This window comes from Gobius niger (genome assembly GCF_951799975.1).
Source record: "Gobius niger genome assembly, chromosome: 1".
NCBI classification, from domain to species: Eukaryota; Metazoa; Chordata; class Actinopteri; order Gobiiformes; family Gobiidae; genus Gobius; species Gobius niger.
The window spans coordinates 53,010,338-53,028,432 of NC_136852.1; the positions used below are offsets into that span (position 1 = coordinate 53,010,338).

General features: G+C 41.4%; 1 protein-coding gene across 1 annotated transcript; it reads left to right on the forward strand.

Annotated features, from left to right (window-relative positions):
• The first annotated feature begins 8,622 nt into the window (after positions 1 to 8,622).
• rflna (refilin A) lies at positions 8,623 to 17,316 on the forward strand. Its single transcript, XM_079555817.1, has 3 exons — positions 8,623 to 9,372; positions 14,950 to 15,059; positions 16,190 to 17,316. Exons 1-3 carry the CDS (start codon positions 9,160 to 9,162, stop codon positions 16,521 to 16,523), a joined length of 657 nt encoding a protein of 218 aa, XP_079411943.1. The 5' UTR covers positions 8,623 to 9,159; the 3' UTR covers positions 16,524 to 17,316.
• Positions 17,317 to 18,095: the final 779 nt, after the last annotated feature.

Sequence of the window (18,095 nt, forward strand, 5' to 3'; positions counted from 1 at the left end):
CGGCTTATTCCAAGGTCAGCTGACAATGCCAGGATTCATCGGGCTCACATTGTGAAAGAGTGGTTAGTTTTCACACATGGATTGGCCACCACCGAGTCCAGATCTGAACCCCATTGCTGGTGATGTGCTGGAAAAGGCACATCATCAGTACAAGATTTTGGAGAAAAATGAATGCAAACAATGTCACAGCAAATGGATGATCATCAAAACTAAAGCCAGTTCAACGAAATATGAAAGAGTGGGACCTTTTTATGGTAAGGCATTGTATTTCCACATTATACTGATCGTAATTATAAAGCTACACTGCCTGCTTTTTCACATCTTAAAACCAACAACAGAAGAGGTAGAGTGAGTTTAAACTGGATGTTTCCATGTCATTAATTGAGGCTAAGCACAGCAACAACTCAAATGGTGTAGAAAACAAACCAATTTGCTTGCACAACAATGCATCAATGTTATATCTTTTGTGTCCAAACATGAAGATTTACAAAATATCAGCTCTTGTGTAAGTTTAGGTAGTCGCCAACATTATCTCAATAGCAACCAGGGACAAAAAGAGGGATAAACAAGCTGAAATAATCCCAGCAAATCAATATCACAATAATACATTCACTATGATGAAACTATGGCTAAAGTTACAAAGTTAATAGTTCATGTGTATTATGATTTCTGCCTGAGGTTACAGCTGCTCTGCTAACTCTCTCCTTACACCAGGTCTGAACAAACACACGGAGCAAACATAGAGGGGCTTGTTTATGCCTCAAACACACAGGCGGGGGTCAGAGGTCACGTCTTCTCTCTCAGTGAACAGATGAATGTTCCGATGAATGAGTGATTGGAGACGAATGGAGGAGAAACACAAACAGGCCTTATCTGTTTTCTCTGCCCCTCGGCCGACCCTGACATGTACCTGGACTTACTTTAATCTCCCAGGGCCCTCGGTCGATAAAAAACATTGACTTATGAATACAAAGTACACATTGTACTCATGTCAACATTTTAGCTCTACAATACATTTGATACAGTATCTCTTGCTTCCTGGAAAGTTTCTATTCAGGCCCAGGCAGTAACTAAACTAAAAATGTTTCAGCTGATGCCGTCAGGGAAGATCAAACCAAAAACAACTTCACTCAGCATCATTCAGGAGTGAATTATTGAACACGTCTGCAAACAATTTACTGTATATGGATTTTATGTTGCACTAAATTGTAGTGAACATGTGATTTGTTTTTGATGTGAAAATGACAAAGATCTAAGTAACCTTGAAGTAACACTTCAGTGTTATTGAACCATTTCAATAACACTCACTGAAACAGAATGGCATTTGGACAGTTTTATTGGACATGACTCATGATTGGGCTCAGACGCCGGCGAAAGACTAGTGGTGATAGAGGACCCAGTTGACAGAGGCCAGGTGGAGGAGGGGCGGAGGAGGGTTGTAGCACAGCTGGGAAAAGGCCGAGCGATGGACGAGGAAGCTTATGAAGGGGATCCTGAGCAATTAATGGCTGAAGCCGGAATGTGCAGCTGCGGTGATTGGCTGTCGCGAAGGTCCGGCTTCAGATGGGGCTATGATTGGATGATTGGCTGATTGGTGAAGAGCTGCCGGCGATGAGGCAATGAATGAGTGCTGCAGGTAGGTCTTTGCGCAGAAGCTTCATATTAATTAACCTTTTTTGGGGTGGATATCTCCAGGCCCTAAAGCCTGATTTAGGTTCCAAAAATGGTCAATTAGAATTGGTACTTTAATGCCAGAAAGGCTTTGGTATGGGACCTTTTTGCATTTTACTTATTTTACATTTTTACTATACTTAACAGGTAATACAAGCATGTTACAGCAGATTTGATCAAGAACTATACATTGAATTTAGCAAATGAGAGATCACTGCTATAGTGGAGGAAAATAATCTCCTGATTTTTTTTCAATGGCAGTTTGAATCTGTTGTAATTTTGCAAACAAACTTGAATTTAACCTGTTACCTACCGTCCCCCCTGATCTGGGGACTAATCAGGATATAATTAGGGTTAAACTTATGTAAGGTGACCTTGGGTGTTTTGAAAGACGCCGACAAATAAAATGTATTATTATTATTATTATTATTATTATTATTATTATTATTATTATTATTATTATTATTATTATTATTATTATTATTATTATTATTATTATTATTATTATTATTATTAAGAATGGTAAATGTAACGCAAGTTGTGTTTCAGAAGGTCTTGGCTTTCAAATGAGGTATCACAAATGAGGCATACAGGCTGTAAGCTCTCCAGTCAATACGTTTGAGATTTGGATGTAAATAATTGCTAACCCTAACCCTAAGGTGGCAGTTAAGTGGCTAAACACGAAGGCAAGATATTGCATTAAATATCGTTATTGTGAAGAGCACTGGCACTATCTCAAATGGAAAATATTTTGTTTCTACATTGAAACAATGGATCCTTTACTACATAGCAACGGGTGAGACCGCACCTGAAATCAAATGTTTACAACATTATCTCCCCACAATTCGTCTTTGTCCGCACAGCTATGGAGACATTGATCGAGGTTTATTTGCACAGATAAAAAGGAAAGTCAATAAAGCCGTTTAGAAACCCCTTTGTTAGACGTCACATGGAGCCCTATCTGCTGTTTACTATGGCGCGCTCACACAGACGGGAAGTGAGGAGACAGAGGAAGTGCAGGTGAATCACTGATTACAGACACACTGGATGAGCCGCTAACATGCGACGCCAACAGCTGCGGAGCCAGGGGGAAGCAATAAGCAGGTCATGAGAGCTGGACTGCAAAACATCAGCCCCAATGAAGACCTCAGACATCAGGTCAAACAAGGAAACTGTAAAAGCAGGTCACAACCGAGACCTGCACAACCTTATTTGGGGTTGTTTAAGTTCAGTTGTATTTTGGAGTAAATAGGTGATCCAAAGCACACTATAGAAATGTTGCTCTTTCTACAAATACTGAATGAGGTGACAATCTACCGTGGAAAAAAACAAAAACCACTAACATCTGACAAGAAACTCTACTACAGTGTACGCACTTTGCAGGGGGTACTTCGAAATATAGATCCAAAAAGAAGGCAAAACTGATCAGTATTTAAATATCATTTCAAAAGATAACTTCTTTTTTAAGATAACTTGCTGTAAAACCTTTTGAAACTTAGTGTTTCTGCTCACACAGAAGTGGAAGCAACTGAATCTTTTTTGCCAATAAAAATGGTCAATTACATCTAGATTCATGTAAAATGTATGGTTACAGAAAGATACCAGAAGCCTAGAAAACAGCATGTTATAATGCACTGTTGAAGCATTGGCGCTGAATCCTTATTTTATGCTTTTGGACCCTTGTGCACCAAAACGTCAGACTGGAGCACTGGGCTATACACCGCAGTAATAGATAATAATCAAATGTCTTTTGTAGCAGCCCTCTATCCTCAGCCAGGAATCTGAGGATGTGGCCCATTACCCGTTTCAAAGCAACACTGGAGGATTTATGGGCAGGTGCCTGGCCTGACTTTACAGGACGATTTAAGAGACATTTTTAGCAGGTGAGGCGTTTTATGGAGAATCATTAGGACGTGTTTTTGTAAGGGGGAACATGCTACAGTGATGTTGTGATTGGTGGCCATGTCCATCCACACGCGGCGCAGAGCAAAGGAGGAGAAGAGGCAGAGGTTCAGGGTGTGATCGTGTCCCGGGGTCTTCACTAAATAAAGCCAGATGTCCACACGCTCCAAAAAAGAGCTGTGCAGAATATACGGGACATTACAGAAGCTTTATGTGGGACAGACACCATAACCAGTGTTGTGACATTACATGAGCATAAAACAAACGTGTCAAGATTCATTCACTGAACCGAAAAGCCAAACTATCTCACAAGAAATATCTATACATGTGTTGGAGTTGGCATTTGTGTCTAAAGGGATGGTCCTATAATTAATTTTTTTTGTTGTCTGACATAATCTGCAACTTTATTTATCATTATTTAAATAGGAATGTAGATATCATAGGAAGAACAGCATCTACCGCACTTACAATTACAATGTCGTGATCTTACCTGGCAATGTTTTCAAAGTGCATGGCCCTCTGCATTAGTGCTATTCTTATTAGGTCCAGTGTTTTCACCACGAACAAGCGTCCCTGTGTTTATACACAGAGCACACTGGGGTTTCACCTCGCTGTGAGCTGCAGAGGATTCTCATAGTCAGAGTGTTGTGTGTATATGTGTAAACCGCAGTGACGTCCCCCAAAAGTCCTCCTTTGCACCAGCCCCTGTGTGTGTTTACTCTGAGAGCTATGCCAGACGCCACATGCGCCTAAAGGCAGAGAGCACAGGACGCATGCACTCGAAAACTCAAGGGGGTTTCTCTGTAGTTCTGCCTTGTGCTTATGATTGAATCAATGAATAAATGTCAAACACTGAAGAGTTTAATAAATAATCTTTAAAACCTTCTTAAAGCTTGATAGTTGGCCATTTCTATTCTCTCTCCACACTCAAGGCTACTTCAGTGGACACAGCGGCCCGAGGCTTCCTGACAGAGATGTGGCCACAGTCTGGCGCCAACAGTCTCTTCAGACACTACACTATCTATTTAGGGCTGGGGCAAAATATCGTCCGCAATACCAAGTATCGATACTTTATGAAGTATCACAATACTTTCAATACTTGTGCTTGGAGGCATCTTTTATCATGCACTCCTTTGTTTTCCAGTAACACAGCACTTTATTACATTTTACATTACACTTCAATGAATGTCAAATGGCATTTGCTTTATAAACTTTGGACTCCTGCCTTTTGAAACATTTTGAGGTAAACTTTACTGATCATAATTACTGTATCACAATATATATCGGTTCGGCCCCTGAGTATCGTGATACGTATCCGATCGTGACAATAGAGGATCGTCCCAGCCCTACTGTATATTCACAAAAGCAACATAAATAAGTCAGAAATGATTAGTAGTAATTATTCTGCTAAACAAACAACTCATTTGTTTTAAGACTATATTTTGCAATTTACAGCATACAGTGAAATAAAACTGCATTTTGCTCACTTCCTTTTCTGCAGTACAAACTAAAACACACCTGCTGCAGCAGAATCAACACCATGTGGCTTTGAGAGCATGGAGTACGTTTTTTGCGTAAACAAAATAGCAGGATATGAGCCATTGCCCTACGAGGGATACGAGATGAGCATGCACTTCACATATGAATCACCGGGAAGGACAGATCGGCATTGGCTTGTACTGACTGTCCTCCCCGGCCGCACGTCTGGATTGAAACTTGCACAAACCCGATCATGGCAGCCATTTTCAATCAACTCCCACACTGCGGTTTTGGCCAAAAGGTGAAAGTCTCTGTCTGGTCCATAATGTCCCGGTCCTGGCATTTGTAATGGAAAGGTCATATGTTTGATATCAAAGCAGCTTTATGCATAGAGTGAGTGGGATGGAGCAGGTATGTCAACAAGTGCACGCCAAAGCTACTGTGATTGATGGTGCGCAACACAAGGAGAAAACATTAACGGAGCAGCCGTTTGAGTCAAGACAGTTGAAATAAACAGGGATCGTACATGTATATGGATATAATGTGATTTGTACAGTTCTCACAGTACAGTATTTGCAACATTTCTACACATTGCATTTTGTTTTTACAATTTGGACCCTAATTGAAAAGGAACTAACGCTGTATCTGAGTAAAAAAAAAAAAAGACAATATAAAGGAAATTGGAACTGAATGAAAATTGTGAAAGAAAAATAGACGATGTTCGTAGTTGTTGCGTCAAAATACAGTGCATTTTCTTCTAGCCTAAACCTGAAAGTCAGAGGCTAAATTAGCACAGTGTTAGCGTTAGCGGTCCACCCTGTTCACGTCTCGACTCCCGAACTCCAACCAAGAGCTTCTAATTAACTCAAATGAACGATTCGGGATGTGCAGACGGGTCTGAGAGAGTTAGAAACTCATTTTAGGTAACAGCTGGTAGTGCCGCTTCGAGCTACGTTTTAGGCTGAGTTGGCAAAAACAAAATTGTAATTATCTGTGGCTCGTTGCTAAATTTAAACATTGAATCATCTAATATTGCAGGCACAATAGGCCTGGATGAATGAGAGTGTGTTTGAGAGTGCGAGTGTGGGACAACCATAGACTGTAGAAAATAATGGAAGTCTTCTGCTCACTCCTCCCCGTTTACCATAATGACCACGGTCGTGGGGGAATTCATGGAGGATTTACAGACTCCCCCTCCCCAGCTCTGACGATCATGTTCCTAAAAAGGACATACGGGCGGGATTTTCACTGTAGACTCGGCCCTTGCGTGACGTGTAGCTCGCGCTGCTCCAATGCTAACAGTCCGAGCCTCATTAAGTAAGAGATTTCAAAAATTCTTTTTACGAAAACCAGCCTGGTTTCATAAATTGTGACTAACCCAGCGTTATCTCAGGAGGAATATCTAGCCTAGTCTAGTGTTGAAAAGTTGAAACCAGGCGTTAAAGTTGTTTTTAAGGTGTCTAAACTCCAATGCTTTTCAATGGGGGCCTAGTGGCGATATGGAGGTACTACAGCAATGGCGGAGCAATGGCGGCCCCCAGTGTCGTGGTCATAAAGCAGAGCAGCCAGCGCCCATTGGGGACAACAGATGCCCATGGCTACAAACCGGTGTGGTGCGTTTACATGCATGAGACCCATGTATGTTCACTGTCCCAACCAAATAAACAAACGAATGTTAAAGAATAAAAATACTCGAGCAAAGGGAGCTTTTGAGCAGACTCCAAGACCTTAGACCTCCCTAAGAATCAAAACTGCATGTCATTAGCATAAAAAAAGGTTATGCTGCGTTTAAAATCTGAAAAATACTTCAGTGCATAAACACAACACTGTTGAGTAACCTATACTCGCCCTGTTATTATTGCAAAGCCATAATTAGCAACGAACGCCAACGAACAGCGACCAAAATTAGCAAGTATTATCTTAAACAGACATAATACATGACTAATTATTGCCATGGGTTTGGTAGACTGCTCAATATGTAGCTGTGTAAATATTTGCATACTAGTGTTATTCTTTCCAATAGACAAACTAAATCCCAATATGAGCCGCCTAATCCCTAAACTACTGTGGATTAAATTGATGTGTTCTTCATGACCAACTGAATACAACAAAAACACAGCTAAATTTGGGAACGTCGGCGCTTCCTTATTCTGGGTCCAAAGACTAACAGCGGGAGAGATTCCAACCGTGGACACACTTTAGCCCGTGCCTTTAGACAAACGACAAAGTTATCTCGAAACATGACGCTCTGTAGTAATCATGAAGAACTGCTGGACCATCACAGATCCAATCAAACACTTAAGGCCTTATGCCATGCCCTGATTTCAGTTTTGGCAAAGCGCTGTGTGTAAGTCATACAGTGGGAACTAACAACAACGATCCTATTCTTCTGCCCAGGCCTGCTGTTGCTGCTGCTGCTGCTGGGATGGGTGTTGACTTATTTAGGAGCTTGTGGATGCACGGAGCTCCCGCCCATCTCCACCCAATCCTGAAATACACGAGCACGACCGTTGCAAATGTATTTATAAACACACAAGCATTATGAAAAATAGCTGCAGTAATCCTTTAATAACCCTGTCAGCGGCTAAACACGTTCTCTATTAAAAGAAATCAAAACAAAACAGCTGTGAAGTTATTTTTCAGGACTTTAGTTCACTGGAAGTGTACAGACTTTAAACAATGTAGGCTAATATGATAACTAAAAGTAAATCAATATTGTAGTCAGTTTGGGATTAGTTTGATGGCTCACATTACTGATGCCTTTTCCTTTTGTTCTGAATAGACTGAACACAATCTGCCAGCATTTGGGCCAATATAGTGAAGTCTCAGGACAAAACTCAGGTGATTTTCTTTTAAATATCATCTTGGCTACAATTTCTCCAGGGTTTGCCTAAGTCACATTTTACAAAAGTGTCTTTGAAGCATAACTTGCTCTCTGACGAGTTTTTTGTGCTAAAGGGGAGAAAGAAAAGGCTGTATACCCCAGTTCTCCTGCAGGCCGAAAGCCCATTTGTACTTTAAACCCTTAACTTCCGCCTTAACCGAGCACATTTTCCCCAGTTTTACCCAAAAGTAAATATGTAAAAAACTTGTTGACCTGAGAGCTTACAGCCTATAGGCCAATGTAACACCTCATTACACAATTAAAGCCTCCAAAAACAATTTAAGTCTCTTCTTTGTCAAAAACTTGGTGAAAACAACACCAAAAAAACACAAAAATGTGACAATCTAACATTAGATTAGTTTTGTGGGTCTTAGCTTTCAAATGAAGCATTACTCTGGCCTATAGGCTGTATAAGCTCTAGTCGAGAAGCTTTCAGATTTAGGTAAACAAATGCACTTGGTTAAGGTGGCGATTAAGGGGTTAACTTGAGTACACTGATAATATTTTTAGACGTATCCTTTTTTAACCTACAGTGGATATTGACATGGGCTGCATTGCTTCAAAGTTTAGCCTCTGTAGGCCACTGAACCGGTGGCTCAGTCAGTTTCCTCTTGTGGGAACTCTCAGTGGAGCCGCTCTGATCCCAGCGGGGGCAGAGGCGCAGAGGAACCGCGGGCGCTGCACACTCCCCTGGCGGCCGTGCGTGGAACTGTTCCAGCTCCTGAGGGCTGGACCGGCGCCAGCAGCAGAAAAAAGCCTGGCAGGATCATTAGGAGGGAGCTCTCCAGTGGAGACACACATACACCGTCCTGCACAGTCAAAGCCAGCGCAGAGCTGAGGAGCGCTCTGCCAGATCGCTGCCAGACGCGCGGGCCACTTTGTACTACGACTTTGCTGCGATTGAAGACATTTCTTTAATTCCTTTGAGGAGTTTTTGTGCGCTTTCTGGTTTGGATTATATTTAACTCAAGCGGACACGTCCCTTCGCTCAGGTAGTTCTTCAAAAACTTTGGAAAATAGTTGATCGCTCTCCGCGGAGTCCTGTCAACGTCAACAGCTTCACGTCCTGTCACTTTTCATTTTCACGAATCGACTTTTTTTTCCTTTGGATTTGCTTTTCTTCCACCTAAAGACAGACAGCTCTCAACTTGAAACTATCACTGGCTTTTTTTTTTCTTCTTTTTTTTTTTAAAACCCCCACTTTGCATTGAGCCTTTCCAGAAATGGTGGGGCATTTGCATTTACAAGCGATGGATGAAAGTCTCAAAGGAAAGAACCGGGAAGGGCTGCTCGACAGTCCAGATTCGGGCTTACCTCCGAGTCCCAGTCCGCCTTTCTGCTCCCTCTCACCCGGGCTCATCGAGTCTCGCTCCGGCAGCTGCACGACGCCCGACCACCAGCAGCACAATGCGTACAACAGAAAGGAGGGCAAACTGGTAAGATTTCGCCTACATCTCTACAAATCTATAGGTTGCGCTCTGAATTCATAAACTACAAAGTCCTCGACATCTGGAAGCTCTCACTCCGTTTCCCAGCATTCCGCAGAAGCGCACGTGAAAGACAATTTGACCCATTTATCAATTCATAATCGCAATAATAATAACTAGTCATTTGGGTGGAGGGGGGCCTAACGAGAGGTCAGTATGTCAATGACGCCCCCACTCTCCCGCTGGGGTTTCCAAACTGCGGTGTGGGGACTCCCAGGGGTCCGTGCCAGGAATCTGTCAGTGGCCAGTCTCAAGTGACTCCTGTGTGAATAACAATGCAGTAGCTCAGTTAGTATTATGCCACGCACGCCAGACGTGTCATGTGGAAAGGGTAAATCAGTATTTACCTTTTCCACATACAAATGGTTTAAAGTGTCATTTAAGAAACATGTTGACTCAACTTTTTCCATGTGATTCATTCAGCATCTTCTCTGTCGGGTGCCATGTCACGATTACTATATCGGCTTATCGTTCAATAAATAACAGATAAACTATACTTTAGATATTTATCGTCTGTACATTTATTAACATTACCCCCTATTATTTCTTTATAAAACTTAGATTTCTGACTGAAGCAAATTAAGTTACATTATATTTCATGTTTATTGCTGCTTGTGTGGTATTATAGGATATGACTGTGCACTTTTAGAACAAAGGTTGACAGTATCTAGTATCGATAGAGTCAATAATATTGTTTATCGCGATACTTTCCTGCCTCAATATATCGAACTTCAAATTTGTTATCATGACAGACCTAGGGGCCATCTTTCTGGTTAATGCTTTATCTCTCTGGAAGTCGCTTAAAGGAATAGGCCACCGTTTTTACATACTGAGATATGTTCTTACCTTAGCTTTGACAAGTTCTTTAGGACCTGTCTGATCGTCACCCTTGCCTTCAGTCACGTAAACACAGCGCAGACGGCGTTAGTTCGAAATCTTCACTTTACTGTGCGGATGCCAAATTACTCCTGGTATTATTACGCCTTACAATATAGTCCCCCCTGTTATCCGCTTAGAAAATCCACATTGTTTAATTTTGTGTAATTATACTTTGTAGTGTAGCACTTCACGAACCATATTTAAATAGGGAAAACGTGGAAGAGCTTGGTAGCTTCTATCTTGACCTGTTTTGGAGCTATAGTGGAGAGAGGGAGAGGCTAAATGCTAACGCCGTCTGCGCTGTGTTTACGTGACTGAAGGCACGGGTGACGATCAGACAGGTCCTAAAGAACTCGTCAAAGCTAAGGTAAGAACATATCTCAGTATGTAAAAACGGTGGCCTATTCCTTTAAAAGCTGGTTTTGCAATAGTCGAAACTCGTTTTGAAATGGGACCCAATGGCAGACATATTTCATAGACTCCTATATACTTACGCATGATAGATATGAATCATCATATGTCTAAAGACAAATTCAGGTCGCTCCTAGTTTTAGTTTAAGTGTCTTCATTTTACCAACAAGCCCACACAGGTTAGTGGTGGCTTTAAGGAGGCCTCAGAAATGCAGCAGTGCATCGTGGGAGTAGCGTGACATTGGATTTTGCTGACAGACAGAAAAAGGGAGAGAAAGAGACCCTGTAATCCAGCACAAGTTTCTCATCTGCACAGCTTCATCTCAGCTATGGAGGGAGTACTCCACAAAGGCTTTCAGTAAAGAAAAAGTAAATGATCATAGAGGAAATTAAGCTACTATCAATTTAAAAAAGCCTTTACCTGGATTATTGTTTTCCTAAACTAAGAGCATACATTATAAACTATTAGTTGTGGTCTAAACTAATTTCTAGCACTTTTTTTTAACATCTCAGTTCTTCTCAGGGATGAGTTTATGCACATTTCACAACTTTAAGGGGGCAATACTCTCATGTAAACAACAGCAACCAGCCTGCTCGTTTATTATTGCACTACTAAGTATCGTTACAGGGGAAACAATGCCACTATTACTCAAAATAACAGCAACTACTTTTGCTTGTGCTGCAACTAAGGTAGTTAATTAAGGAAAAAAAGTAAAATATCTAGTGCATTCTCCATTGATATGTAGGAAAACAAATTATATTGACCAACTACAAGCAAGAAAGTCTCCTTGTGGCACTAGTTGGATTTGAATGTAGCAAAAACATGTCGCTCCTTTTGCATAGGCCTGCTGTGTGCGTGTTTTCGTATGCCACCTTAGAACAATCCTCCCAGGTCTATTTCGAGCTGCGGGGCTCGTTAGAGTTGCAGCTCGTTGCATAAGTCGATCTGATGACCCCCTCACTTCTAAATGAAAGGCACGTAAACACTTGTCTTTTCACGCGGTGCATGTGACGTCTAAAGTGGCAGATCAAAAGGATTAACGATGATGGCAGGAAAAAATGTTGGAAAGATATTTGGGCAACTAATTATTTTTCAAAGAAGTGCAATCATGCTGATCTAGTTAGAGAAGTATATGGTGGCAAAGTGCGAGTGGCCCTTTTTGTGGTTCTCAAGAGGTACGACTTCTAGGGATGGGGTGAATATCTCCTGCCACTAGATTAGATTAAAGGTGCATTACGCAACTTTTTATGTGGTAAAAACAAAGTTGATATTCGTGCGTATTTGACCTTGTAAAGACCCAGTGGCTGTATGGGTATCAGTATAGTGCCTTTACTTTCCATCGCAGTGGCCTCTAGGACTCTACAGGATCAATTGATTGTAAGGTTTTCACTGCTGTCGGACCCTCTCGCCAGAAAACCCACAAAATAAGTGACCCTGGAGCATAACGGAGACCACCGTGATCGAAAGTAAGGGCGCCATGCTGACCACTCATACAGCTGCTGGGTCACTACAAGATCAAATACGCACAAACAGCAACTTTTTTTTCCGTATAAAAAGTAGCATAATATTAATATTGTATATTATATATTCATATTGTGGACTTTTTAAATATTAATTTTGCTGCGCTGCATCCAGTACACTCCTTAAAGGAACTTAAAGGAATGTTTAGTTAGTTACCCACTAATGTTATATAATATATTGGTTTGCACTTTTATATTGATTTGTCAAAATCTCGTCTCGTTCTCGCTTTTCGTCTCGTGGGATTTGCGTTGCAGCCAACCCCTAATGTTTTTGGGACACTAGGATGACAAACCGCGACTCAAATAAACATGTAATTATATATCGTATACAATTGAATAAGCAGTCGATTAGCCTTTAAGACTGAAATTATGATCAAAACAACCCAATAGCATTCATTTAAACAGACTCTGGTCTGTTTCATGCAGTTTCAGATGGAAAATATTGGAGAAAACAAAAGTTCCATGGAATAGGCTCGTGGCCCACTGAAAATGGTTCCGTGACCCACTTTTGAGTCCTGACCCACAATTTGAGAATCAGTGCTATAGAGTGTCGCAGACTACTTTGCCAAATGATGTATTGTGCAGCCATACTGTGTGTACTTTAGACCATACCACAACATCAAACCGTCAAACCAAACCAATGGCAGCCGGTAAAGCTGTGTACTATCCATGCTTCACTGTGGCCTGTTCACTTCAGTCTGGGGGATTATGGTCGAGTGTGTTGCTCAGCTGCAGCTCTGAGTTGAAATATGCTTCCAGGGGGTTCTTCAGGGGAATTTAACCCCCCTCCATTCACAACTGTTTGCTCTGCACAAGTTGCCAGAGCACTCAGCGAATAAATACTTGGAATGCTGTCCGTGCCGCAGTCAGATACATGGCGGCCACATTCATATTTTTTAGGACCATTAAACGGCAGTAACGGGAACACTCTCCCCCCCCACACCCCCCCCACACCCCTTAACATTTGTGCGCAAGTCAGAACTAGCAGCTGTGCGACTGCAGCCGGTTCCTCCCATCGGGACAGTGTGAAGATGATTGCAGGCTGCAGAAGGGAAGCCGAGCCCCACAGCGATCCTCCGTGCCTCCGTGCCCTTGGCCCGTCCAAACCGCAGCATGTGACGGCTCCGCTGTAACGTGAGAGGTGCCAGGCTGCTGTCCCGCTGCCAGTGGATTCACTTCGGGCAGATCAGGTCCCGTAGTGTACCATACAATGTACAGCTAAACCAGGGCTGGAGTCAGGATAGCCCAGAATGACCTGTGCTGCTAATCGCATCTGAGCGCTGGTTCCCACAGTTGAGGATGAGCACATGACTTGCAGTTTATGTCCTTGGCAAACTATACAAAAATATTATATCCAAGTGGGGTCTTCTGTAAAACCCTGTTGTTTAGGTCTCTACGCTAAGCATGTTCTGATCATGTTATTTGCTAATACAATCCAGCAGACAAGCAGATCTCTAGGAAAACCGACTCTAGAACGCGTCCTATATGGTGAATTTTCCTGAAATATATAAAAATCCTTTTTCTCTGAGGCTAACTGACTGCTGAACTATCTGTAGTTCACGGTTGTCTCTTTGTAGATTGTCTATGAGTGAGCTCCCCTTGCTTGTCTGTTGTTGTTTTTGTTTTTTCTTGAGGCTGCTGCTCTGATGGAGTTGCTCCATGTGGGATGACTAAATTCGCCTGAATCCGAATCGCAACTGCAATACTCATCACACAAAAACACCGTAATATGATATTTAGCCCAACACTGTTCAGCCGTAGTGTTTATAAGTTGGTTAAATATTTCACAAAAACAAAGTTGATGAAAAATGTTTGCCGTGGATCTCATCTGTAGCAGATTAGTGATTAGTGACCCATCCGCTCTGATAGATAAACAGATTCTCTTACCTATGTGTCACTGTGGTTAGACCAGCTTTTAGACCAGCTTAGCTCTGTATAAAAACGTCTGAACTGAAAACTTGTACAGAAGCTCCTTATATGTGAGTGGACCCAGCTGGAAAAGAGACTTGGGACTGTCTTACTAAATAACCTTGTTCAATCCCTGAAATATGGAGCTCTCCCTCTTCCTTACGCCGCCTCAGTTTTAGAACATAAATCATCTTTCCTGCAACTTTCCTACTTCAAAATCCAAAAATCCAACACTGTAAAACTATAATCCCATCAAACTAAGTCAGATTTAGGAAATAAAAGACAACCTGTCACATGTACTTTAAATATTTTTGCCACATACGTCTCAACAGAGAGTATAGATTTGTGTTCTTCTTCCGCCTCTGTCTGTGAGCCTAATATTTGCTCTGGCCCGTCCCTTGTTAGCCTTTCGCCCATGTTGTGTCCAGAGCTGCATATTTCTCATTTATGAGCTACTTTGGGCGCTACATCTGTTCGCTTGTATTCACCCACTCACTGCTCGGAGACAGCGTCTGGGTCACACATCTCTGTCAGTCTGAGCTGGAATAAGAAAAGGCTATGATTATAATACACCACCGACACTTCATTTGTAAGTACAATTATGTCGATTAAAATTAAAAACAGCGGTGCCTGACAGTCTGCCAAGGAGTCTATGGTCTAAAATTGTACTTGTAGTAAGTAATAGCTGTGCCAAGTCACATGGGTGGATCAAGGGGTGCATTTTTCTCGGTGCTTTTAACAGCGATTCCCTGAAACGGGTCAAATGGCTGTTGCTGTTTTTAATGCGTCTGTGTTTCCTGTCCGCAGCTGCCCTACCTGCTGCTCAACTCCACAGGCCCAGACCCCAGGACCCGGATGCACCCAGTGTTTTATGGAGAGAGCATTGAGGTCAACCCCACGTCAGAGCAGGAAATCAAGTAAGGACTCTATACGTGGGAAACTGCTGAATTATTGCAATATGCAGCATCGGTGAATAGACCCTGAAAGTAAAAAATAGAAGAAGAAATTAACACATCAGAAACCATCAAATAAACATGGCAACAAAGTAAGAGTTTTTATGCTGTTGAATCCATTCACATCATTAGATTAGATAAAATACATTTATTTCAAACACATTCCTTATGATATAGAAATAAAACATCAAAGTAAAGCTGTCCAAAGCTGTAAACACAGATGATGAACTAAGTGTAACCTTTAAAATTATTTATCTGATGTTCAGGATTGTCAGGATCAAACATTAGGCCAAGAGCTCCAGCTTTTTTACTCAACTGTTAATAATTAACAGTATGTTTTGTGGTTACCACTGCCTCCTAGTGGTCACATTCAAGGCCTCATACATCATCTTTGATTTTTCAGTACTTTTGGACACCTTAGCTTCTAAGAATTCAAAAGGTATATAATAACTACACAGTATTACACATTTGTAACACATTTGTTAAGCATCAGTGAAAGAAAATCTTCAATTGTAATGAAGGCTCATTTGTTATTCACCTGATAAAACAGTGATTCCAAACACCGGATGAAACAGTGATTCAAACCATTACAGATTCAGATTCTGAAAACTTTATTTATCCCAGGACGGCAACTAAGTTTGCAGCAGCCGGCGCTTTTTAAAAACAGAAGATAGAGAAAAGCATACAAATCCATAGCATGTCAATCAACAACCAAACAAGAACAATGTAGTTATCTATCAGTGCTCATAGTATCGGCAACAACAACACCAAGGACACAGTGAGGTGCATGACGCAGCAGAGAACAATAGTAATAACAAAAAATAACACCATTCAATCACTGCTTTCTCCTGAGTTTAGGAAGTCAATGGCAGTTAGAATAAATTAGTTTGTCTGTTTGTCTTTCTCGCTGGGGCCAGATAGCACCGCCTTAGGATGTGGTAAGAGTGAGCTACCATGTGTCTCACAAAGATCTGAAACTTTTAAAGCAATAACTTAAACTCTTGTTAGTGCATATTTTTATTTCTTACTTCTGGGAGACAATAGTTATTCTAGCGCCATCTTCTCTGACCTCTTCTTACCTGTCTCATCCCCAGGTGCACCTCAGAGGTAAAGTACGACTCGGACCGGCACTATCAGGATCATGTTTACTGCGCGCCCGTCCCGACCCCCACCTGCTTCAGCGAGACCGTGGTGGCCGTCCAAAACTGCACCTGGAGGAGCTACAAGTCCCAGGTTTATCTCGAGCCCCGGCAAAAGCCCCTGAGCTACCGGAGCACCACCATCATCTACCCCAAGCACGCCAAAAACACTTACCGCACCACGCTCAACTACAAGGCCTCCGGGTCCCGCCGCTGGTTCGTGTCCACGGTCCAACTGGAGTCCAGCGAAGACTCCAGCCCCTGCATCATCTATACCGAGGACTTATAGGCGCCTGTGTGGACGGCAAGAAGAAACAGAGACTTTTAATTTGAAGGATGCAGATTCGAAAAGGTCGTCGTAAGGATTACTCTAAAGTGATAAGACTGGAGTCCTAATAACCTGTACATTTTCAATCAAGGGAATTGTATTTTTTTATGAATTTGTTTTTTTCTTCCTGACTTCCTATTACTTTTAAAGACACTTGCAGAGTTCACTTTTATGGTTCAACGTCTTATTTAAAGTGACAAATTGGTGACTTTTGGAGCAAACTGGTAGGTGTTACGGATTTGTTAGAACCAATGCGAGTCTGGCTCTTTTCTTGCACTTGTTTTATTTTTTTATTTTTTATTTTTATGGGAGTCTCCGTGGTGAACGTGCATTGCAGTTTGGGATTTTGATGACAATGAGAGCAATGGATAAAAAAACGGACCAAAGAAAGTTGGAGAGAAGTATGGCGGTTAGAAGCTAGCCACAGTTAGTTGCAGGTGAATCCTTTATTATCAACAAAATGTCCCGCCTTTTCCAATGAAATAAGGACTAAAACTTGATGTCCCTTTAGTTTTAGACCTCTACCATGTATCGAAATAATTCATCTTGTTCAATCAGGCTTTTATAGTTAAGAAGACATTTCGTAAAAAAAAAAGATTTATATTTAGGGAAGGTTCTGTAAATGTGTATCTTTAGTTCTAGTCTATGAAAACAAGCATGTACAATAAGTTATCCCTGAATGACAAAAGCATCCCAAAAAACCTCAAAGCTTCTGATATCTTTCATTCATTGCAATCGTGTTCTTTCTGTTTTTAATGAGGAGTCTTGGAAACTAGCGAACAGAATCAGGAAGTACGTTTTTTTGAATGGCACAGCAAGTTGCAAACACAGATATGTGAAAAGCCTTATTGTAATGGGATGTGTGACAAGTTAGCGTACGACACAGTGATCATAGGTGAGAATAGAAAGCTTTGTTATGTGCAGAAGGTCAGAGGAAGATGAGAGAAAGTTAGTGGATGTGGACATGTTTTTTTCCCCCTTCTAACACTTGATTTTGTTACTGTAAAATATTCTTCTGTTGTATATGTGGCAAATGAGGCACTTCGAAATTATCTTTTTATTTTTGTACATTGATTCTTGTTTCCGTTCTGATTTAAGAAAATTATTTAAAAAGATGTATATCCTAATGGAATAAAAAAAAAAATCTCATATTCTACTTCTGCTGCTTGGTGTCGATTTTTGCACAGATCCAATGAGAAGACATTGCCCACTGTCACTTGATTATGGTCTATGTTTCCAGATTGTGACTTTGTGCTAGTGTAAGATATCAAAGGAAATGTTAAATTATTTACATGTCCTTTTTAGGTAGTTTAGGTGACATTATATTACTCCATATGTGATGTAAGTTGTGTGTCTCACATATTTTTTTAGAAACTAGAAGGTCTTGGCTTTCAAATGAGGTATCATACTGGCAGCTTAAAGGTACACTGCGTAACATTTTGGACTATACTGTTGCCAGCGGTACAAAACATGCTCCCAATGAGCAGCTCGACCCAGGAAATGCTATTACTGCAGTGAGAAATCAAAGAATGG

Coding starts and splice junctions, on each gene's coding strand:
- rflna (XM_079555817.1), top strand. CDS start 9,160: ATGGTGGGGCATTTGCATTTACAAGCGATGGATGAAAGTCTCAAAGGA. Junction 9,373..14,949: donor ACAGAAAGGAGGGCAAACTG/GTAAGATTTCGC, acceptor TCCTGTCCGCAG/CTGCCCTACCTGCTGCTCAA. Junction 15,060..16,189: donor ACGTCAGAGCAGGAAATCAA/GTAAGGACTCTA, acceptor TCTCATCCCCAG/GTGCACCTCAGAGGTAAAGT.